Below are 22,831 nucleotides of genomic sequence, written 5' to 3'. Positions count from 1 at the left end.
CGGGAAAAACCGATAAACAATTTGATGGAGAGGATTCTACGTCAAACTCTCAATCTTCAACCACAAGTCGAGGACGGGCTCTGAAAGATCGAAGGACGATTTCGCGATACGCCACAATATTGCAGTGCAGCAGAATGTGTCAGATGACATGATAGATCAATCAAGTTCTTGTTAATTATGATAAAGCGTTAATTTGTTTACGGGACGGGAACGATTAGTCGGAAGCTGGACGTCACGAACTCGGTCCGAAAGGTACTGCAGAGCGTTGTTTTGCCCCGTGCAATCGATTTTTTGCCGATCGGCAGAATACAATGTTCACCAACTAAACTGACGAAGTTACATGAATCGGCTCGATGAATTCTGACACGTTACAAGAATATTAGTGAATCTGAAGTCACTTCGAATTTTCAGGATCGGTCTTTCAGCGCCGGTCGTGTACTCGGGAAGCATTATAACAAACACCATCGTTACAGTTTAGCACGGATTAGGATTCGACATCGACGATAAAGTGAAGATCAGTATCGCCAACAAAGAGATATTTCGATTATTAACAAACTCGGAATGACCGTGGACGTCTTCGCTTTCCAATGCTAAGAACTTCGTCTAACGCAGTTCTAATCGCTTTTTCGAAGGCTGCGTAATTCTCACCGTCATTAGCAAATCTTACGATCACATCGCAATTTATGTAATAACGGAATAAGAAAAACGTTTACATTTTCAAGGTGGAATAAATCGCTATATATATGTATGTATATATGTATGTGCCTGGATGCTATTTGTACAACAACAGGAAAATAAAAACTTATACTTCCTAGGTGAATTTATCTAATGCAATGGTGTGTGTAATTAATGATTCGGTAACTTTGATAGAGAGAAAAATGTAAACCTGCATCTCAAAGCATTTCAAACCCTACACACGACACAGATTCCATAAGGTGTGTGCCAAAACATACTGTGAGTAATCCGTTACATCGGAACACTTATGCACTTAGATCTGCGATCCGGTGTCAAGTACATGATATTACTACTTTTATACTCATCATCCATATACGTAATTAGCTCGATGTTAAACCGTGAACCGATGTGATGTGTGCTGTTTCACCTCTAAGATAGTGCGGGGGACGATGTAATCAGGCAACTATTCAACAATTGGTAATTCACTGTCCAAAATAACGATTTCAAATTGAAAGAAAATTTCTTTGCAATCGAAGTGATGTGAAAAATACCCGACATTCACTTTGAATAACGAAAATCACTGCCCTCGGGACCATAATTATGTAATATACGACAGGGAGTACAAGTACGAAACAATTCTGTGCGATGATATTGCTATACAATCTGAAAATCCGGACGTTACTCGGGCTATGACGGACATTATGGAATGAGAAAAACACGGACATTATAAACGCAATTACTCCAGTCTGATCATTGTCGCGTGCATAAGTTTTTTCACCGTGTACCGATTTGCATTAAAAACTAAGTATACTGAAGGAACTCAGCAGAACCCGCATGCATGTTATACCTACAGGTATTAATAATTGCTGTTTATGTTCTCAGGTGTAGTATTCGTTTGCAATATGTTGTCAATATCGGCTCAGGTCAGGGGCGCTGCAAAGCTGGATGAACCGCTTGAATCAATTATTGCTCATGGGTGAGTTTATAATTTTATTGTTACAGAATTTGTCCATCCATTTTTCCCTTTTTCTGCGTAAGTGCTCATATTACGGGTATAATAACTAGAAGGGCAGCGATTAAAGACAATCGATGTATATTTCTTACATTTTCTGTCAAGCTTCGCGTTTCATTGCATGTCCACTTTATACCGTGAAAATTGACGTGTCATAGCGTGAGCAATGATTCGCACCTAATATTTAAAAAGTTCCGCAAAATTTACCATAAAAAAGAAAATTGAATGTTTTCTGATTTCTGTAACGTATGGTCTGATTATGATAGCTGAGTCTTGTTGTGGAGGTTTGGAAAGCTTCAAGAATCAGCTTCAAGGATACATGCTTGGTTTTCAAAAATATTTAATAATTTACAAGTATTTCATCTCTTAAAGAAAAGTGGAAGGTTCCCAAGTTAAACGAATGAAAAATTAAAATTAAAATAGCGACCTATTCGAACCGATGCAGAAAGCTTATATGTAGTCATGACATAATTATTGTGGATACAAGAATATGGTCCAACTTGTGATAAAACCACGGGAATCCGCAGCGTGAAATGGAAACCTATTTTATTTGTATTGGTGAATTAATTCTATGGTATCGTCGTACAGAAGACGTTTGGCGTCGGTGGCCCATACGAAGTCAACGTGATTGAACGCTGGATAAGATATTGCGACCGAAGCTACAACGTTCGTCAACCTTTTCTTCAGTTCCATAACGTCCTGCAGGCATATGAGAGTGAAGGTAAACAGAAAATCGATATTTGATTGAGTTATAAATCGATCCATCGACCGCGAGGGTAGCCAAATTTTTTCTTACCACTTCGTAGGAAAGGGGGTCGTTCCTGCCGTAAAAGAGAGCAACTGGTGCTGTTATCTTGGAGACGTCGTAAGCCGGTGGTTCGGCCTGCTGGTAACGCCCGAAATTCTCGACGTAGCCGTAATCGTACTGCCTAAATTGACCTGCCAACCGGTGGGAATTGAACCGTAAATTGAAAAAGCACGATGCTTGAAAAATATTGTTCAATAATTTCTACCACTAGATAAGTGTTGATAGTAGTGCGCCAGCGTCTTGAGCGACATCCCGGCAGGAAAGTAGCTCACCAGGTACGGAATGAGAGTCTGTGAATATTATAGATCAGAGTTTTGTATAACTTATTGATTGATTGTATGCTGCAGAAAAAAGTATAGCCATGGATTTAATAACTCACAGTGTTGAACTGCTCGGGATCTGATCCAAAAAACCTAAAGTATACGTTTAAACAAACTTTGTGGGTAGCAGCATTTTCGTTGCACAGTGAGTTTAGCAGTTGTGTGATGAGAGTGCTTTGCGGATATAGTTCGTGAATTCCCTGGTTATGAAGCGTTTGCTGAAACACGTTTACACGTCCCATCGATAATTGAATCAGGGTCAATGGTCCCACATCGATATACTTATATCATTTATAAAATTTTACAATTTTTATTACACTTTATGTAGGTCGATTTACCTCGATGAAATCACCATTATCCACTAAGAATTTTTGGATTCCCGTACGTCCGTGCTTCCAGTAAGCAACTGGCGCGAAACTGACAACCAATCGCAATCGATTGTTGTACTCCGGTCTTTCCGAGAGCAGAATATAGCTGGTGGTCGTGCCCATGGAGTGTCCGATGTAGATCAGACTCTTTTGGCCGGTATGATCGAGAGCGTAGTCTATCATGGCGGGAAGATCGTAGTACGCCATTTCGTGGAAACTGCAGGGAGTAGAAAGAGCAGCGTTGAAAATTATCCGACGAATCTAGGACAAGGATGACAAAGTTGACTCGGAATCGGTAACGAGGGCGTGCGAGAAATGTAGAGGCGATGAAATGCACCGTTCCAATGTGTCCGAGAAAATCACGGAGTTGATCGCGTGTTCGCGCGACCAATGTTGACCAGCTACGATCGCGATTGCAAGGTGAGCAACTTAGCAGAGATGTAGTGGCGAGATTTGACTGACTGATATTGATCGGATCGTCCATTCGGATTATTTTTCTGCCGCGTACAAGAGATCGCCTCGTCTTATTCCTGAAGAACGGTTGAAGATAAATTGGAACACACCGAAGTCTATGGATAATATTAATAACAATAATAATAACAACAATGGTACAGCGAATAGAGCTATCTTCGGATGGCCTGCAGTCACTTGTAAGTCGGTCGTCAGCGCTCCAGAGTCTTATTGCCTGCCGATCTTTGGATCTCGAGCATTGGAACTTGGCGGTTGAGACCATTGTCAATTGTAATAACGACGGTATGGAATCCAGCTTCGATCCATGTATCGTGCATGATACATTATTTGTAAATGTTATTACGACTGACGGTTGGTGGAAGAATTGTTGGTAAAAATTTTCAAGGGGTAATTGGTAGCTCGTAAAATTCGGCTGGAAGCTGCATGAAGAAAAATGGTTACATAATGTGCGGCAGGTGGTGAAAGATTTACAGAGAGTAATGGTAGGAGGTACCTGAATTGCCAAAATTTCGAATCTTCGGGACTCAGAACGACGTGAGATCTTGAGTATGAGTTGCCTCGAAAGTTGCCGACCCACACGTCGTAGCCAGCGTCTGCGAGTAAAAATACTGCAACAAATTGAATACATACAAATACTTCTTTTTTCTGTCAGTTACGTCTGCACGTTCAATCGTTTATTTTATTTTAATTTTTTCTTTCAATGATCAGTAGGCGCAGCTTGGCTAACAATAAAAGTCAGATTTCGGCTTTCCGGGAACAAAGCAGCCTTGCACTGCAGCGTCCGAAAGTATTGAAAGAAGAAATTCTTGACCTACGTGTCCGTGGTAGGTTCTTATTTATTTCTCTTTTCTTGGCTTCGGTGGTCTTGAAGCGTGAAAACGGGTTTGACATTGCGACTTAATAACAACGTCGAAAAACTGTTTAATCTTCATCTTGCACTAGAACAAATCTCAAAGCGCTCCTCACGTAAGCTTCGAGTGACTTCAATTTTTCTCAAAGATCGTTTGTAACTACATGTTGCAAAAATGGATCTTGCGAGCTTCGTTATTCGGGGTGATTATTTGACGCGGGGAAAAAGTTCCGGATTCGTCATGAGACAATTACTTCGCACGAATTTTAAGGCCTTAAGTATATAATAATAACAGCTCATTATAGCACGCTGACCTCAGAAGTTTTGACTGTATAGTACTGAGTGGTAAATCATCTTATGTAAGTGGTGCAAACAAATTGCCGTTTGACGTTAGAAAATGTTGTGTTCGTAAGCAATTATTCGTGAAACGAAATGAATCTCGGGTAACTAACATATTATATGCGTTACGCGATAATAGATGCCATTTTCGTCGAATAAGTCAGCTGGCTGCAGTGCTTTTGCGATGAAAGACATCGTCGCTGTGCACAATTTGATTATAGCATGACATTGTAATTTTCAATAATACTCCACGTGATACCTCGCTTCTTACACGTAAATATTTATATCGAAATTAAAACCAATTTTTGTGAGAAACTAATTCAATTGCTGTTCATATTTAAAGTAACAAGATACGTACATAAGGATATTGACCTACATTTGGAAAATATGTTTACCAGGGCAGAGTTGGACGATTTTTTTCATTCTAGTCTTCATTCCTGTTACTATTATTCGTAATTTTTCATCATCTATCAAGGATCAATTACATACGAGTTGTAGATAGCAAAAAAAGTAAACCGGTTTACGATCGACTCCCTCTTTTCCACTTCATGTAACGTTTGCCCACGCTCACCATCCGCTCGTCAACCTTGACCCAGCAAAAATGATTATTGAACCTCACCTAAGTCCCTTCCAGGGCCCATTAAGACCCAACTGTCAGACGACGCCGAGATGCCATGCTGGACGAAAACTACGGGCTTCTTTTCGACTAAAGATGAACGTGCGCTACCAGGAATTCTATGGAATCTTAGATTGTAGCCATCTATGGTCGTCACGTTGTGCTCCTCGGCTGGATAATGATATTGCTTAACCAATCCCAGCTGAAAATTACAATTGTATGTACGGTGTGGTTTTCATGGAATTAGCTTTATTCTTTACTTCCCGATAAATCCCGAATCTGTTGCATCCTACCGTCTGAGATCGCAACCGATTGAAATCTAGCCGCCAGAAAAGCTACATGCTTTTGCAGCTCGTACAGATTTTTCTCATACGGACAACGAAAGTTTCTTTATAACTTGTACGCGTTTACTCTCAAGACTTTTATCCGCATTGCAAATTAATTCCGCGAAAATACGGGTGGATGACACATTGAAACGAATTGTTGAAGAACGGATCCACGCGGTCCACCTAAGAACCAGAACAAAGGAGATTCCCCAGAAGGAAAAATAATTAAATCGACGAAACAAAAGAAAACTGCGAAGTCTGTTCTCAAAGCATGTAAACGATCGTCGGGAATTCCTGCCGCGTGGCGTTCAACCTTGGCAACCTTGAAAGCGGTGGCTGTCTGGCTTGCAAGAGACACGAGTTTGTCTTACGCCTGATTAGTTTGCACACGTTGTTAATAATAAATGCAAACGCTCAACGTGGCGGTGTTTCTCTGTCATTCGACATTACGGCCAAAGAACTGCAGCACATCCGCCGAGCGTTGCATCTTTCGAATCAAAAACCCACCGGCATGAACGAAGGGGAAAGGAACCAAAGAGTTTGCCGAGAACTTAATCGTACTTTGTCGCTAGTTCTCGCTACTTACAAAGTCAGAGACCGCTAAGGAATTCTTCAGCCTGAGCTCTCGAGGAGACGCGTTTCTGACGCGAGTAATTCGTGGAACCGGCGGTGATAAGATGGCCCTCAGGATGTTGAAGGACATTCCCTCGACGGGGCCTTGCATCAAGATAACGAAGGCGATTATCGCACCTGCTTCGCACCTCCTCATCGCTTTGGTTTCTTCGATACAAACGCGATCGATGTTATACTATCCGATGCAGTTGAACTTGCGGTTACGTTGGGGTAGCGGATTTTCGCTGTGAAAAATTTAACGTTACGCGCAGCAGTCTCGAACGATAAAAATTAAACACTTCCTGAACATGAATAAGGCAGATCCAATACACAACTTGGCCCTATCAAGTTCATTTATATCCAAGACTCAGCTGACCGATCGGCGATAATAATTACGAAACCGCGGTCACTGAAAATCACCAACACATGCTATTTTCAATCAAATTCTCATATTATATAATGACCGATTAGTTGATTCGAACGAAATATTTTATAACGTAGTGAGCTGGCATTTGGAATTGGTCGGCATTTCTCACGAAGGAAAAGAAAGAACTACCCCGATAAACATACGTCCACATAAAGTACTCTGCAAAGTGAAACAGCTTCACTCACCGAGTGGTACCGATTTCAACAAGGTGCCGTTTCAGTGGCTACTGCGCCTTACTGATACCTGATCTTTGCAGCATACGTCCGTCGAATACTCTAAGATCTCCCCATGCATTCCTTGACTTTTTATCGACCGTTTACGCAAGATCCTTCTAATTTCAGGGTTCACATATCGTGATTAAACCGATTTGCGTTTAAAGAAATTGTGGCGACAGCACCGGTCCGGTCCACCTTGTCATTCCAGGCGGCAAGAATCTATGAATGTTGACCACGTGTACGAATTCGTTATACACACTCCTGATTTTTAAATTAATCTCTAGGCAATAAAGGAATTAGGAGAATGGATGGATTTTTTCACGCAAGTGCTATGGCGAATTATTCGCGGCCATTCCTTATATGTGGTCGTCATGAAGATTGTAGGCAAGTACATCGCCGAAACTGTGAACGTGAATATTAGTAAATCTGAAGGCGCTTTGAATTTTCAGGACTGGTCTCTTGATTCCGATCTTGTATTCGGAGAGCATTATAATAAAAAATCATCATCATGACTCATCGTGGATTATAGGACTCGACATTGAAAGTAAGGTCAAGATCAGTACCCCCAGCAAAGAGGTGTTTCGATTACTCGTCAAACCCACAATGACCATGGACGACTTCGCTTTCAATTGCTTAGAACTTCGTCTAACTCAGTTCTAATCACTTTTTCGAAGACTGCGCAATTCTCACCGTCATCAGCAAAGCTCACGATCACATCGCCATTTATCAAACGATGTAATAATAAAAACATTTACATCTTCAAGGTAGAATAAATCACGCAACATTTATTCCCGACCTATTGTTAGTTACTATTCACACTAACGGATTGATCAGCGAATTTGATGTCCGGCCAGAATCTCGTTCCTTACTATCGTGTTAATTAAGGGTCTTTCATAGTTTTGGGTCCGATATAATTTTTGTCTCTCCGCAGGTCGCGATCGAAGGAATTGCCCTTAGAGTCTACTCGACTTAATTGAAAATGATACTGATCGTAGTTCAAGTTGTGAATAAAGTGTGGTATCGTTATCAGCCTGACATTTTTTTTTTTTTTCATTCGCAAGTAATAGATTATTGACGGAAAAATTCTGGGCTTGATTCTGTCGCGTGTGGTTTCTAAACACATTGTTTTTTATAAATAAAACGTTGAAATAGTTGAGGAAATCAACTGACGAAAATGACGATTCCAAATTGGAAGTAAATGCGTCGTAATCAAATTGATTTTAGAAATACCCGACATTCACGCGAAATTATGAACTTCACTATCTTCTGGACGAAAATTATTTATACAACAGAGGGTATAAGCCATCAATCTAAAACAATTCTATGCGAGAATGCAATAATATAGTCTTCAAATGTGAATACATTTGAGGCTGCGACTAACGTCATTAATTTAGAAAAACACGGACATTGTAATGCAATTAAATTACTCGAGTCTGCTGATTGTCGGATAAATTTTTTCACTTCATACCGCTTTGCGTTGAAAACTAACAATATGCGTACCGCAGAACCTCGAGCAGTATATATCCACATGCATATTATACAGGTATTAATAATTGCTGTTTATTTTCTCAGGTGTTTTATTGATTTTCAATTTATCCATACAAAATGTCAGCTCAGGTCAAGGATACTAAAAAGCCAAGCGAACAAGGTAAATCAATTGTTGCTCGTGAGTCACGTTCATAATTTTATCGTTACAGAATTCCCTCATCCATTTTCCGCATTTCCCGATTAAGGCCTCATACTACGGATATAACACAGCTCAACAGAAAAGGAGAGAGTTTTTTTCATGCCTTGATTTTTTCCGTGAATTTTTAGTTTTATACTTTTTTTAACCCCAAACTAAGCGAAAAACGTGTTCAAGGTTAAAATTATGCCCCCGTACGAAGTGGACTAAAAAAACAAAACCTAATTACACCATGATATTGTAATATGCGGGTATTTGCATATTAACTAAGAATTTTTATTGGTTTCTAAATAAAATTCCGCATTGCATCAACTTTCCAGGTAAAATTTATTGCCCGTATCTTTTGACTTGAACGAAAATTTCCCAACGTTCTTAGGTGCATATGAATTTGTGGACAACCTGTATGCTAATTGACACGTATGGTTTTTCTGTGAAAAAATTTCTAAATATATTCTCCTGCCGTTACGTTAAATTTCTTTCAAAGTCTGATAGTTCAAAATACAGATCATCGGATGAATAACACTTATGCATGTAATAAATATATGCCATTTTCAATTTCAACATTATATTATTAAACATAATAACAAGAAAAATTAACGGTAAACTGTATATCTTTATTTATCAATGCTTATTTGTATAGACGTACAAAAGTTATCAATACATAAACTTTACAAAAACTATATAATTATGTAGTTTCAATTCTTTGATTTTTTACAGTCTGTAGAAGCAGTACAGTCTTCAATGTGTTTTTGTAAGAAGTACAAAGTAGCAATTTGCAAGCTGACTTAGAGTCAGAAGCTTTAATAGCCGCATTAATAAACTCTGGCGCACAAGTGCATACGAATGGACCATTGTACTTTAGATTCAGTCGTTCAGAGAAATATGTACTTTGAGATACGTTTTTGCATGACTTGCAGATCTCTAATGAATTCCTCAATGAACCGGTTTTATCGCAGTAGTCTGCCAGATTTTTAAAATACAATCTGAATTAAATAGTTCAGCTAGCTTGGTTCGACATGAAGAGATGTCGCAAAATTATATTGTTTCCGGATCGCAAAGAACCATTATACAAACTGCGTTACGGTGGACTGTTTTATGGTGGATCTGACCGAATGAGAAAAAAACAGCTTGAATCTTATAGACGTTCTTCGAATGTAACTCCTATCGAGGTGAACGATCGCCCAATTTTGTCAAAGTAACTTTTGAAACAGTATTCTCAGTTCATTTGAATTTCTTCCGCTTTAGTTACTTCAAAGTTTCCGTTTCCCAGCGTTTGACAGCATCTCGTATCAGTGTTATATCCTTGGCATATGTACGGCAGCAACCGCCGATGTATCGAACCCCGAGATTTAGCCAATCGGCAACAAAGTTTTCCAGAGAATCCGTAGTCTCTCCAGGTTGCCACCCTTCGCTAACAACGTACCGCTCTCCGCTATTAGGATAAACGACCAAAGGTAGACTATCCTCTTTTCTGTCCTTATTGATTTCGGCAAGTAAAGGAGAAACGCATCGTGGAGCGATGCAATTCACTCCTACAGCGACTATCTGTCCAGGTAAAGCTTTGACGAAACATGCCAGAGCGACCTCTTTGAAATTGCTACCGTCAGCCAGACTCCTTCCATCCTGACGACATGAGAACGACAGCCAGGCTTTCATTGCCGGATAGTCCCTCAGCAGGTCGACCAATGCTTCAGCCTCAATTTTATTTGGTATGGTCTCGAAAGCGAGCAGATCTACTCCACCTTTTACCAAAACTTCCAAACGAGGCTTGTGCCAATTTTTAATCACTTCGGCGGTAACGTCTGGTTCGTAAGCTCCGGTGTACTCTGAGCCATTGTGCAGCGCAGCACCGTAAGGCCCAATAGTACCGACGATCAACTTTCGATCATCCTTGGTCTCCGCCGAATGAATTCTGATTGCTTTTTTGGCAATATCTACCGCGCTTTTGATCAGGGCTAAGCTTTCTTCCGCAGTCAGGTTTAGATGCTTCATAAAACCACCGATCGAAGCCTGATAAGTATTTGTTTGAATGATGTCGGCACCGGCTCGTAGAAAGTCGAGATGAGTCGCCAGAACTGCATCTGGATTAGTAGCTAAGAATCTCGCTGTCCACAAGGGGTCACCGTCAACCTTATTGCCAACATGAACTGACAGCTGAGTTGAAAAGCCACCGTCTAGTATTTTCACTTTACCTCTTTCTTTTGAGCTATCGAGAGACATCTTTCCACCTGTCCCTTTATTTATGTTGACTGCGAATTTGTTGCTATTTTTCTATAGCAAATTACCTTGTGCTCGTCAGCAGCTTGACCTCTTACGACCTTTGTTTGTTTCCCCTTTGACTAGATGTAAAATTTCCTCCTCCCGACTTACGATCAAATCCGTGACGTGTTACTATCAGTCAGTCTTTGGTTACTACGCCTCTGGTATTAAATCTGTATTTATGCAGGTTTGACCAATTGCACGCCTGCAAAAAAGCAAACCAATACGCTCCACGTCCCAGGAGCATGAATGAACCACTCCGGATTAAGAACCCAACAGAGCTCGAAGTTACAGTTTTTTTTTCAGAATGCCCATGCCACACGTTCCGTCTCTGATGTTATCACGTTATTTTGCTGAAAATTCAGATTTTTAAAGTTTCCTGACTCGCACTATCTGTGAAAGCGCATCTATATTATTATATAGATATATTATCAGTCGGCAACTATATATATATATATATACAGATATGTATTATTATATGCAGATATCAGTGGTTATTACCATTACACAGTGCGAGTTGGGTACCGCCGGTATAAGCCGAGTGATGATATACCGACATCGACGGCGTGCGGATAATATTGTTCTCGAATTTTGTAATCGACAGAACAATGCAACGGTATTCGAATATTACTGGAAATTGCGCTTGAAAACTGGAAAACATCAGAGTTACAGTTACATAAACGAGTGTATAAATCGTGTGAGAATTATACGGTATTTTTGATTATCTCTGAATAATTTGCCACTGAGCAAGCCAACGGGGTTTTCTCGATTGAATCATTCGTGCGTCAGTGTCTTATATACAGAATAATTTATCATTACGTGATTTTACATTTTTAATATCTAGATTTTATTACTGCGTCCAGCTTAAGAATCCTGCATTTATCGTCAACTCGCAACTAGAATTGAATGCCTGTCGATACAAATATATGACGCGGAGATGAAATTTCAAATTAGCGCCTGATTTGGTATAAACAGCAACCCAAAATCCACGGAAAATCGGTTATAGAGGCGCTGCGGCGACGTGGACTGAGCATCCGAGCTCAGTTCCCGAATAGCGAGCGAGCAGGGAGTCACGCGGTCGAATTTTGCAGCGTATAAATCGCGTTATTCAATGTTCGTTGTAATTTAACAGAGCACTAAATCAGTACTGAATTTTCCAGCGAACAAAACCTCGTTACAGCAGCCTCTACTTTTTCTGATTTCGATTATTATCGCGGTTTGCATGTTAAAGGCTTGAACTCGACTGAATTCATATTCGTTCAGTATACGTTTGTCCAAAAGAAGTAAGCATCTCAACTAGGTTCGTTTATTATTCAATAATATGTAATGTGAATTTTTCGTGACCTTGAATTTTCTTATAGCATTCATTTTGATCGCCGAGATAAACAACATACGATCGGTATCACGTGAGCAACGATGCGAAGTTGGTTGCGGATGCAGTTTCAAATGCAACGCTCAGAGAGTTCGGACGCTTCGCAACGGCAGGTCAACGAAATTACCATAAAAATTATGTCGTAATTACGTTATTTATCGTGTCGTGTTGAGCACATGCTGATGAAAATCACCTGCTCCGGAAATTCTGCGCCCGTCAAGAGATAATTGTGAGTGAAAACACTGCGAGTGAAAATATTGTGAGTGAATAATTCGACGTGCAAGTCGGTTGAACAAAAGAAAGTTACGAGGTAAACAATTTTTTTTTTTTAATATCCAACACATCTTTCGGTTTTGTCTATCGTGTCCCGATATACAACAAACAATCGAGACGCCACCATCTTGCCATCTTGACAATGAACCGAAGATTTCGCGATCGAATCTTCGCATGCATCGACATAATTTATTTAGTGATTCGCTGTACCTGGATGGAATTCTACCTTCAGTGATAACCAGTGATAACCACAGGAATATCAAATTTAGTGAGTGATGCTCATGGGAATATAAAATTTGTTCAGTGATACCTTCAGCAATACATAATTTAACCAGTGATTGTGATGTGAATTCAGTTCTGATGTCGAGGCTGGCCTGATTTACACAATGCAGCATGAGTAAGTCGCATGGATTTGAAATATTTTAAATCATACAATTGCACTTCGAGTTAGACATAAATACCATCACGAACAAAATGCGAGCGATAACGTACTTTTTATCGATATGCTAGTTGACTATGCCAGGGATGGATATGTAAGACTTCAGTTGTATCGGCACATCTAGTGGCCTGCATTATCAACCTGGAAGCAAAAAAGTCCATCTGCTTTGACAGAGTAGCTTACCGATTCGGTTAGCACTTCATGTAATTGATAATAACTATTCTTGCTCTTTCTCATCTTTCGTTTACGCCTTTTTGGCCTGCAAATCCTTGAACGATGATAAGATAATCAGGTCGAAAATATTTTTCGAGAAATTTGAAAAGCTTAGATTTTTCAAAATTATTGTCAACTTTCAGCGGCCTCTATACTTTTTAGCGTTCCATAATTTTAAAATTGAGTCATAGTCTAAGGAATAGATCTTGTTTGTAGGGTCAAAATGGACTTTCACACTTCCATAATACCATAATTATATTACAATTTACAAAGTATTCGAAAAGGAGCTAAAGTAATATTTTCTGCCAGTACTTAGAGTTATTAAGTTTAAAGATTTCTTTATTGTGAATATTTTCGTAAACAATCACCTATGACAGAGTACACAGCCACCAACAAGGTGTAGAAAAAAAATATTCTGTTGGAAATGTTAAAATTTTCAGTTTCTATGTACACAACAATTGATGAATTACATCATCATAGGATTTATACAGAAAGAAATTAGGCTTGCAATTTCTCCTGGAGAAGCTTTTCGAGTTTACACATATCCACGGCAAATTTCCGGATCCCATCAGAGAGTTTATCAGTTGCCATCTGATCCTCGTTTAATAACCATCTAAACTTTGCTTCGTCAAGAGTTATCTTTTCAAGATCTGATTTTATAGCTGCAGCAACATTCAAGGCTTGCTTCACCGGTTCGGTACTTTTTTCCAATTCGTCCAACAGCTTTGGACTAATTGTCAGGTAGTCACAACCAGCCAATTCTTTGATTTCACCTAGAGACAAATTGTTTTTTCAATTAATATTTTGATAATGACTAACTGCTGGATCATTCTAAACGCAGTGTGTAAATGTTTTGCAATATATGTATACTGACCAACATTTCTGAAGGATGCGCCCATCACAACGGTTTTATACCCATACTTTTTATAATAGTTGTAAATCTTGGTTACGGAAATGACTCCGGGGTCCTCCTTGGCTTCGTATGACTTGTTATTAGTGTTCGCGACGTACCTGGAGAACAAAAGTTTCAGAGTTTGAATTGGTTCGCGTGTCGACCGAAGCGGAATTTTATGCAGCAAAATCGAGATTCTCACCAATCGAGAATTCGTCCCACAAATGGAGAGATCAAAGTCACACCGGCTTCAGCACATGCGATGGCTTGAGCAAATGAAAACAGAAGAGTCAAGTTGCAGTGAATTCCGTACTTCGTTTCGAGTTCCCTTGATAAAACATAATGCAGATATTATATTAACAAAATCTGGAACCATTTGAATACGCGCAGTCTGCTTATCGTTAAAGTTAGAACTTACTTGGCTGCCTGGATGCCTTCCCATGTAGATGCAAGCTTTATAAGAATACGTTCTTTACTAATCCCAGCTTCCTCATACAAGGAAATGAGTTTCTTAGCTTTTTCAATGCTAGCTTCCTTATCAAACGAAAGTCTAGCGTCAACTTCAGTAGAAACTCGTCCAGGTACAATTTTCAGAATTGCTTGTCCGAAAAGGACGCACGTCATATCAATAGCCGCCTCAGTTTGTTCAGCCAGTGTTCTAAATGTTGTGAATTAATATTTCTGTTAAATACACCGAATTCTTGTCTTGCTTGGTTTATCAAGTCAGGAGATAAGGAATCTTACATTATTTTGTATTGATAAACTATAGTTCCGGATTCATGAACATCTGTTAAACGTTTAACGAGCATAATATATAATGGCCTATCATCAAGTTAGGAGATAAGGGATCTCACATTATTTCTTATCGATAAGCTATAACCCCGGATTCTTGAATATCCGGTAAACGTTCAATGGGCGTAATATATAACGACCCGTTATAATTTTCTGTTTTTATTGTTCTCGACTGTTTGATTCGTATTTCACAGACACAGTTCATCTCGCTTTCTCAAATCTCAGACAACTTCACAATATGGGATAACCTTTTAAACAAGTTTTAGCTGTATCATTGCAAATTCTACTCTCATTTTTTTATAAATAATATACTGAAATAATTGACTGACATCAGAAGTCCTAAAAATTTCACAACTTCTAACGCAAGTGAATTGTTTCGGTATATCATGTATGATATAAAATACGCCCGAAACTGGTTGATTAATTCAGTTTTCGTGGCTAGAGAAATGGTTTTTATTTTTTCCAACTACAGCGTGCCGTTACAAAATGTTACGAAAAAATAAGGAATGTAAAAATAATAATTTCATAATTTTGCTCGGATGTTTCACAAGTTAAACGTTCAACGGACTTTCATGAATTTAGGGGATTCTCCGTTATCAGACATTTAAATGGATAGTCAGAACAGAAATAGGGAACTATAATTCTTCAATCAATTTTCGCTTCGTTTCCTATTTAAGAGAAATGAGAGAGATGCATTTACTCGTTCACAACTCACGTTCCAACTTTAGCTCCATACTGCACAGCCTTGTCAATTAGGTGAGCATATTTCTTGTCGGTCGCAGCAGCGAGAATTAGAGATGGGTTTGTTGTAGCATCAGTGGGTTTAAATTTTTCCATAGCTTGTAAATAGAATTTTTAACTATCAATCAAATGTATCTTACATTCTTAGACAAGATAAATATGTTGGAATACATATATATTATAATATTAATACAGAACATTGAATTACAACACAAGATAATATTCCATCTAACATTGAATTATAACAATTTTTATGAAGGCATAGTTTTCAAACTATGTTTTTGCAAGACTGAACAAATAAAAAGTAAGTTTTTTCGATAATCTCATACCGAAATTACACTGCTGTTACAAACATGCAACAGGTATTCTGTAGCCATCGCTTCATGGAGATGTTTGAAAGGCCTAGTTCTTTCGAAATTTCAACTCTAAGTAGATAACGAAACAATTTTCATTTATAATTTGAATTTGAAACATTCGATGTACTATCAACGATAGTTATCGATAATGTTGCGCCATTCGAACGCGTGTTTTTGCGGCACATGAGGGACCTTTGAATGATTATTGAATGACTTTCACGCAACGGTCAATGTCATTTGGTGTAAATTCAATTCATGCGTTTTTTTTTTTTTCTTTAGAAACGAACGATTCCGCGTTACGCTTTAATCTGCACGCGTATTACATCGCGTATTTTTCTAATTCTTCGGTACAGGTGGTTGCACGTCTTGCCGATAAGATAACCTGCGAGATATACGAATTGGAAACAAACGAATGCTGAAACAATTACTACAGGTGAATGAGACCGCACCGAACTGCTGGAAATAATAAATCGCAAATCATTCTGACGCGTGAGATGTTTAATTCGTGATGTAATATCGGTAAATAATGTAAGATTCGCGTCGCATAAGGTGTAGTGTAATGTTAAGCGATACGAATCTCCTTTACCTTGGAAATCGCCAGTGTCGGCGACAACTGTGGTAAGCGTTTTTAGCTGATCCAACGAGCTCGTCATCTTGCTCTTCTTGCACTGCGGCTGTTCGCTCATTCTTCACCAATTTTATTAGCTCCGGCCTACGGAACGATAAGCGAAAGACGCACGAGGGAAAAATAAAAATGCAAATCTGTTAGAAGCCGACGATACTGACGGGGACGAATTGCAGTCATTGAAAGACCACTTGCTGACGGGTTTGCCAACCTTTAAAAATCAAATCCAACACATCTCCTATCATAGTTGTCCTTATCACGGCTCCAGAAACTAGTTTCTTTATCGAGAATTGAACATTTTTGTCATTCGCATTCACAAACTCTGTATCTGACGATTATCGAACGCTGTGATTTTTTCTGATTATTAATACTTTTCCCGCAAGTTTTTTCACGCTCAATAGTTGACTGGTCTGCAAGACTTTTTGATTTCAACAATTTCATTGGCCACACGCGTCGTGTTACGACATATATCGGCAAGTAATAGGTATATTCTCTTGACTCCTTGATTACGATCGCATTGAGGAGAATTACTTGCTTCTCTTTTCAATGCCATGAATTGAAAGGAGAAACGACCAATCAGTGATCAATATATTCAGTGGCGTGGAGTCAAGCGAATACACCCATTGAAATTTAATTTTTACACCATTAATTTGAAAGTGATATTGCACTTGACGCAATTACATGCATTTACATTCAAGGATTATTCAGGTTCCGAGTTGAAAGAGCATCATTGGTAGAAAGATCGACGTAACCCACACAAATATTGATACATTAAAATTACTTGGTTGGTGTAAGACTAAATCAAAATCATGTTTATTAATTCAGCTTAACAATCGAATCAAATACAACAAAACGTTACAATTCTTCCGCTGAATATATCCAGCGCTTAAAAATGATTGAGTGATTATTACTTGTTAAAAGCTATTTACAATTGTAGTAGGAGTTCATTTTATGTATAAAAATATAGGTTTATTTACAGCCCCTGATTAAAAAAAATCTTATACATTAATAACATAATATGGGTATACATATATAAGTATAATGGATGCATTTTTGCAAGTATAAGCAACTTGCAATTGACATCATGAGTAAGTAGAAAATTGTCTTGAATTAGCATGAAGCTGAAGTTAGTAAAGTCAATATAAAGAAACGTTCAAATAAAAATCACTATTTTACAACTTTAGAGTGACTTTGAAGAAGTTAAATCCTCAAGATATTATCTTTCTTCATGTTCTAAGCCAGTGACTAAATTTTAAATAATTCTCACATTGTGAAATAGCGAATTTTTCTGAAAATACATTGTTACAATGATATTACAAACTTCAATCTCATGAGTTCACTGGAATTTGAAATGTGATACGATTATAACACTATAATCATAATAGGCACAAAAACGAGGAACGAATATACACATATCTATATACATTTATGCAAATGATCCAGGGTTTTAATTATAACTCTTTCCCGTCATTTTAGCATCCACAATTATTTTTTGTTTCATCGAATTTATTAATCACTAAGTATTTTGACAACAGTCGAGAAACAAGAACAATGATATAAATAAAAAATGAGAATTTCGTATTTGTACTAAGTACAGGTGTCAGATCAGCTAATTCTTCACTAATGAATTGAGTATTCGCATAGGAAAGGTTTATCGAAGCTTCAATATTTATTTCTTGATCGGAAAATCAACTCAAAATAGAAAGGTATTTGAGATGCTGTTGAAAGATATGGTGAACTTGCGAGAGCTGAAATTTGATATGCGTTTCGATTATTCCATAAAAGTATCTACAAAACGATGTGGATAATCGCGAGGTGTTAATTTAATTTTCAATTGGAACTGAAAATTATTCCACTGCTTGAACCGCTAACATCTTTCAATTCACAAGGGATGCAACTTAATGCAACATCCAACAAAGTTCCTAGAGTATTATATATTACCAATACTGCAAGTTTCTGTTCCTTTTTTCTCTCATAAGACGAAACTCACGAAGGCCTTCCCACAATCATAACGTACAAAGAAAGTATAAGAACACGGAATCAGAAATAGAATATCTATGAAATAAATTTTAATTTTACTTGGAAATGAACAACGAGTTGGCTTTACTGGCAGCGCAAATCTACAGAATGGTTGGAATACAGAGATCGAGCAGTTTTCGATTCAGTCAAATGATATAAGTTTTTTATATGGTACGATACTTTTATTACCATTAATATTATAGCAGTAACGTATCGTAATCAAATATTTATACTTTTCGTAAAATAGATAAACCTCAAATGATGAGGTAATACTTGAGATGAATACAAAATTGAGGTAATTTTTTTATTCCCAAGAATGTGAATTTGACAAATTCAAGAAGTTTGACGATTTCGATGATTTTATCATTCTCGAATCAAGCTTATAATTTCATACGGGAATTTCAGCAATCCAAACAATATTACTTGAATAAATTTCACACAACTCTGCCAATTAGTATCAAAGATTTTAATTTATTAATTCCTAAATTGAAATAGTCCCTAATAACTTCGATTTCACACTTTATCAATGAGTGAATGAGTGTCAGAAATAATGGTCTTTCTTGGTTGATGACTGTACATAAAAATCGAACAAATAACCAAAGCTGCTCCAGTACTGAACTGGAAAGTTAAATGGAATGCGAACAAGTATATGGAAGCTATGCAAGATATGACGATGGCTAGCGAGGTAGCAAAACCCTTCAGGATGTTATCGGCGTGTTTGACGACCATCGCTACAACGAGCCCACCACCGGCTTGGAGCAGAACTAAATAATTAACGAACCAGTCGTAACCGAAAAAGAATCCCTGGTGGCGAATAACTGCTCCGTCGTATAAAAAACAAGTGAATAATCCAAACGGTAAAGAAAGCAAACTCAGTTGAACGTTTCGCATCCATACAGAAATATCAGATCCTTTAAGAATTTTTTCAAAGTAAATTCCTGCAAATCCTGATAGGAAACATGCGCTCAGCGCAGCTGAAAATCCAACCAACTGATTTTGTTCCATTCCCGATGGTACAGTGGTTGGACTGCTTTGAGCTAGTTGAACCAAGACAACGCCTGCCAAGAGTAGAACCAAGGCACCCCACTGAATGGAGCGTAAAGCTCTATGAAGTATCAATACGGCAAAGAAAGCTGTCGTCAAGATCTTCAGCTGATATGTTACCTGAAATTGAGAAGAAGTATTATTCCGTGCTTAAAAAAGTCTTGCGAAACGAGACTCAAACATTTTGAAGGATTGATTTTGAATTTACCTGATATGTCGCCGCATCCAAATGGGAGGCGGACACGTACAACAAATTATTTTGTATGATGTAGACCAGAGATGGTACGCAGACTTTCAAAGTGTCCATAGGCTGTTTGAGCACGGTTTTGTCAATGGCGTGTAGAAATTTTCTTATACTCCCTTCTTCCATATAGACCAACACTAGACATGTTACTAGCTTAACCACTTCCGCCATAACCACAGCTGTATCAGAAAATTAGTACTCAGGTCTATTACAGATCGTTTATAAGTACGAGAAGTATTGATCCTCATACAAAGAGTATTTAGTGACCAGACAAAAAATGCATTGCGGAAAATGCAAGGGATATGGCAGACCTAATGCAAGTATTAAAAAATCCCAACTTATTATCAAACTATTCAATTACCTGTTGACGATAAAAACATGTCTCCAGATCTGGTTCGCGCGTAACGCATGCTGAGTCCCAGGACAGCATTTTGAAGAGTTAGTGTAACTAAACTGATGTACTTGAGGAACTGCGGACTGACTAAAACGATATACAGACTGCTATTGTATCATTGGAAATTATTGAATTAGGACGATTGCTAGAAAAGTGGTAATTATTCTTGTGGGCTTATGCAAGTTGGTAAAAATTACTGATTAATACCTCAATTGTTCGAAAGGAATCATCCAACAATAAATCGTTGTCATAGAAATCAACTTTTGAAATCTAACTTTTTAGATGAGACATAGTTATGGAGTTATTCATACACCTAGGAAATTTTTCAATAATGAAAAGTTTCAGAGCAAGATTGGGTTTCCATTGAATTTCTTTAAAATGGACGATTGTCAAGGAAAAGATGAGAAAAGATATGCAATTGTTCAGTCACACAAAAATGCAGGACCCATTAATGAATTGTAAACTTTTTTTGACAGCCAGACTATCTGGTTGTTATCAGATGGTTGTAAAATTACAATGCCTTGAAATAATTCAATAGCTGTTAAATTTAATCTTACTTTTACTGCAACAAAGGGTATTCAGCCAAGTTCTCTTATCGATTGAAAACAAAAGATGTGCGTATTTATAATACGGTTCATTAATATGAATCAATTCAGAAACATTTGGACCGATAGTATTTCACAATAAATTTCTGAAGCATAAAAGTTTCATTGGCACAGTGTAATACCGTAGCATTGATATCTATCCCTACGGGATATTTCACATTTTATTTTACAGACATAATTATTGGTTAATTAGATAAGTCAACCGTGATAAGAGAACAATCTGAAACAGGATGTAATGTGGGCAGGTTCCAACTTTTATTTGATACTTTGAATGAAGAAATCTGGTACGACGACGAAGCATTTCATTGCAAGTAAAGTTAACTCAAAATTGTTGATAATAAACTAATGAAAAACGTGGGTATTATAAATATTAGAATTTAATGAATTACTATGGAGTGCAATAATTGATTTTCATACCTGATTGTTTAGGCATTTTAACGTCGAGCAGGCAAATTTCAATAACTGCAGATTAGAATGAAAATAAAATCCAACAATCTTTCATCGCACTTATCTGAAAATGAAATGGATAAATTTACAACGATCCATCATCGGGTATTAGGAAATACAGAGCGTTTAAGACAATGGGGGAAGGAATTTAATCAGACGACAATTATCACGAATAACTGTTTCGAACGTTCCAACAGTACGTCTGACATTCTTTAGAAATCCTTACAGTCAATGATCGTATCAGAGTTAACCTCAGCTCGATTAATTCCTTTTATTAATTTCTCCGCCTTCTTTTCCACTCTCAAAACCGAGAAATTCATTGTTTCAGTAGCTTATCGATCACGGACAGGCGATAATTCGAGTACGTTGCAATATCAATATTTTGTCTGTGCACTTTCTCCACGTTAGCTGCGCGTATAAATCTGCTGTGCAGCTGTCAAAACGCTTGAAACGTGCATACATTGCATACGTATATATATATATACAGTACCAAACGTTGAATCCGTAATAATGTGTGAAAATATAACTTATCTCGTATTTAATTATTGTCTGAGTCACGTATTTACCTTTGCTAAATATTCAGCCAAAGCTAATACGACCGCACACTGTAATATACACGTTGACACTAGGTACGGAAAGTAAACCATCTGCTGCCTGGTTCGGACAAGTTCTGACAAATTCTGACCACCCGACTCGGCGCCGGAGCTACGTCGGGACGAAAGTGATTGCACAAACGATAACCGCGATTCAAGGATTGAAATTTTGTTTACGAGCTTGCGGCGATAAATGAATACCTACGCGATTTCACATGCGGAATAACAGTAGGTAAATTAATTCGAACAAAAGACTGACGGGGTCTACTTATTTCAATTTTCACGTTACGGATCGTTAGCCGGTTTTTCGAAATTTTTCAACCTGTACCTAAATGGGTGACATGTAGGTATTTGTAAAAGAATTTAGTTTCTCATTTACTTACCGTCAGATTTCCTCGCTGTCGCGTTGTGAAACGTGGCTCGATGAACAGCTTTCGAATTTAGCGTGGCGCGCATTGTGAGCATCGATGTTATACACAAGCGATTATAGGAGTTTCTAATTATGGATACATGTATGCACAACTGTTTTCGATGTTAGCTTTGACAAGGTCCGAACGATTACGCAACTAATTTCTTCGTGTCGGGAATTTGAATAGAAGTAACGATGTTCGTCGCCGTATGAATGTATTATCACGTATTCCATTGGATCGATGCAGTCGGTAGAACTACGACGACTCTTGTTGTCGACGATTTTACACACTTTTTTAAATTTTAACAGTCATTTACGCTCACAGTTTGCTGTTCAGTTTCGCGTCGACACTTCGCTGCACCTATCAAAGCAAATGAGTCACAAAAAAATG

At 38.1% G+C, this 22,831-nt stretch overlaps 5 protein-coding genes across 8 annotated transcripts in view; 1 reads left to right on the top strand and 4 right to left on the bottom strand.

Moving 5' to 3' along the window:
* Positions 1–2,010: 2,010 nt before the first annotated feature.
* Positions 2,011–7,718, bottom strand: LOC124221056 (lipase 3-like). The gene is made up of 8 exons (XM_046630688.2): positions 6,372–7,718; positions 5,463–5,661; positions 4,148–4,262; positions 3,154–3,400; positions 2,875–3,033; positions 2,701–2,785; positions 2,484–2,626; positions 2,011–2,386 (listed from the first exon to the last, which is right to left on the bottom strand). The coding sequence occupies exons 1-8, from the start codon at positions 6,552–6,554 to the stop codon at positions 2,234–2,236; spliced, it is 1,284 nt and encodes a 427-aa protein (XP_046486644.1). The 5' UTR covers positions 6,555–7,718; the 3' UTR covers positions 2,011–2,233.
* A 1,598-nt stretch (positions 7,719–9,316) lies between these two features.
* Positions 9,317–11,262, bottom strand: LOC124221062 (homocysteine S-methyltransferase-like). Its single transcript, XM_046630697.2, has one exon. It carries the CDS (start codon positions 10,941–10,943, stop codon positions 9,969–9,971), a length of 975 nt encoding a protein of 324 aa, XP_046486653.1. The 5' UTR covers positions 10,944–11,262; the 3' UTR covers positions 9,317–9,968.
* Positions 11,263–12,052: 790 nt separating this feature from the next.
* LOC124221063 (paired mesoderm homeobox protein 2A) overlaps positions 12,053–22,831 on the top strand; it is a 47,167-nt gene continuing 36,388 nt past the window's right edge. Inside the window, exons 1-2 of the mRNA XM_069137273.1 lie at positions 12,053–12,265; positions 12,344–13,024. The gene's annotated coding sequence lies outside the window, so the exon portion shown is untranslated. The remainder of the gene's footprint in view (positions 12,266–12,343; positions 13,025–22,831) is intronic.
* Taldo (transaldolase) lies at positions 13,592–16,874 on the bottom strand. Of its 2 annotated transcripts, none has more exons than XM_046630691.2 (6): positions 16,647–16,874; positions 15,679–15,802; positions 14,590–14,829; positions 14,374–14,499; positions 14,154–14,290; positions 13,592–14,052 (listed from the first exon to the last, which is right to left on the bottom strand). In XM_046630691.2, exons 1-6 carry the CDS (start codon positions 16,744–16,746, stop codon positions 13,778–13,780), a joined length of 1,002 nt encoding a protein of 333 aa, XP_046486647.1. In that variant the 5' UTR covers positions 16,747–16,874; the 3' UTR covers positions 13,592–13,777. The 2 variants fall into 2 exon arrangements, with proteins under 2 accessions (XP_046486647.1, XP_046486648.1); XM_046630692.2 differs by lacking the exon at positions 16,647–16,874 and adding an exon at positions 16,034–16,178.
* On the bottom strand, positions 17,477–22,742 carry Ugalt (UDP-galactose transporter). Of its 3 annotated transcripts, none has more exons than XM_046630693.2 (5): positions 22,415–22,742; positions 21,409–21,502; positions 20,354–20,473; positions 19,957–20,171; positions 17,477–19,868 (listed from the first exon to the last, which is right to left on the bottom strand). In XM_046630693.2, exons 2-5 carry the CDS (start codon positions 21,422–21,424, stop codon positions 19,218–19,220), a joined length of 1,002 nt encoding a protein of 333 aa, XP_046486649.1. In that variant the 5' UTR covers positions 21,425–21,502; positions 22,415–22,742; the 3' UTR covers positions 17,477–19,217. The 3 variants fall into 3 exon arrangements, with proteins under 3 accessions (XP_046486649.1, XP_046486650.1, XP_046486651.1); XM_046630694.2 differs by lacking the exon at positions 22,415–22,742 and adding an exon at positions 22,005–22,135; XM_046630695.2 differs by lacking the exon at positions 22,415–22,742 and adding an exon at positions 21,665–21,913.

This window comes from Neodiprion pinetum, chromosome 6 (genome assembly GCF_021155775.2).
Source record: "Neodiprion pinetum isolate iyNeoPine1 chromosome 6, iyNeoPine1.2, whole genome shotgun sequence".
Classification (NCBI taxonomy): Eukaryota; Metazoa; Arthropoda; class Insecta; order Hymenoptera; family Diprionidae; genus Neodiprion; species Neodiprion pinetum.
This window is presented reverse-complemented; position numbering and strand designations above follow the sequence as displayed.

Excerpts from the sequence above, each read along its gene's own strand:
- LOC124221062 (XM_046630697.2), bottom strand. The coding sequence starts at position 10,943 with ATGTCTCTCGATAGCTCAAAAGAAAGAGGTAAAGTGAAAATACTAGAC.
- Ugalt (XM_046630693.2), bottom strand. Across the intron at positions 20,172-20,353 it reads CATGTTTTTATCGTCAACAG|CTGTGGTTATGGCGGAAGTG; the intron begins GTAATTGAATAG and ends TTTCTGATACAG. Across the intron at positions 19,869-19,956 it reads TGGATGCGGCGACATATCAG|GTAACATATCAGCTGAAGAT; the intron begins GTAAATTCAAAA and ends TCTCAATTTCAG.
- Taldo (XM_046630691.2), bottom strand. The coding sequence starts at position 16,746 with ATGAGCGAACAGCCGCAGTGCAAGAAGAGCAAGATGACGAGCTCGTTG. Across the intron at positions 15,803-16,646 it reads CGACACTGGCGATTTCCAAG|CTATGGAAAAATTTAAACCC; the intron begins GTAAAGGAGATT and ends TCTATTTACAAG. Across the intron at positions 14,500-14,589 it reads GAAGGCATCCAGGCAGCCAA|GGAACTCGAAACGAAGTACG; the intron begins GTAAGTTCTAAC and ends TGTTTTATCAAG.
- LOC124221056 (XM_046630688.2), bottom strand. The coding sequence starts at position 6,554 with ATGAGGAGGTGCGAAGCAGGTGCGATAATCGCCTTCGTTATCTTGATG. Across the intron at positions 5,662-6,371 it reads CCTTAGCGGTCTCTGACTTT|CTGGGATTGGTTAAGCAATA; the intron begins GTAAGTAGCGAG and ends TGTAATTTTCAG. Across the intron at positions 3,034-3,153 it reads ATAATGGTGATTTCATCGAG|CAAACGCTTCATAACCAGGG; the intron begins GTAAATCGACCT and ends AACGTGTTTCAG.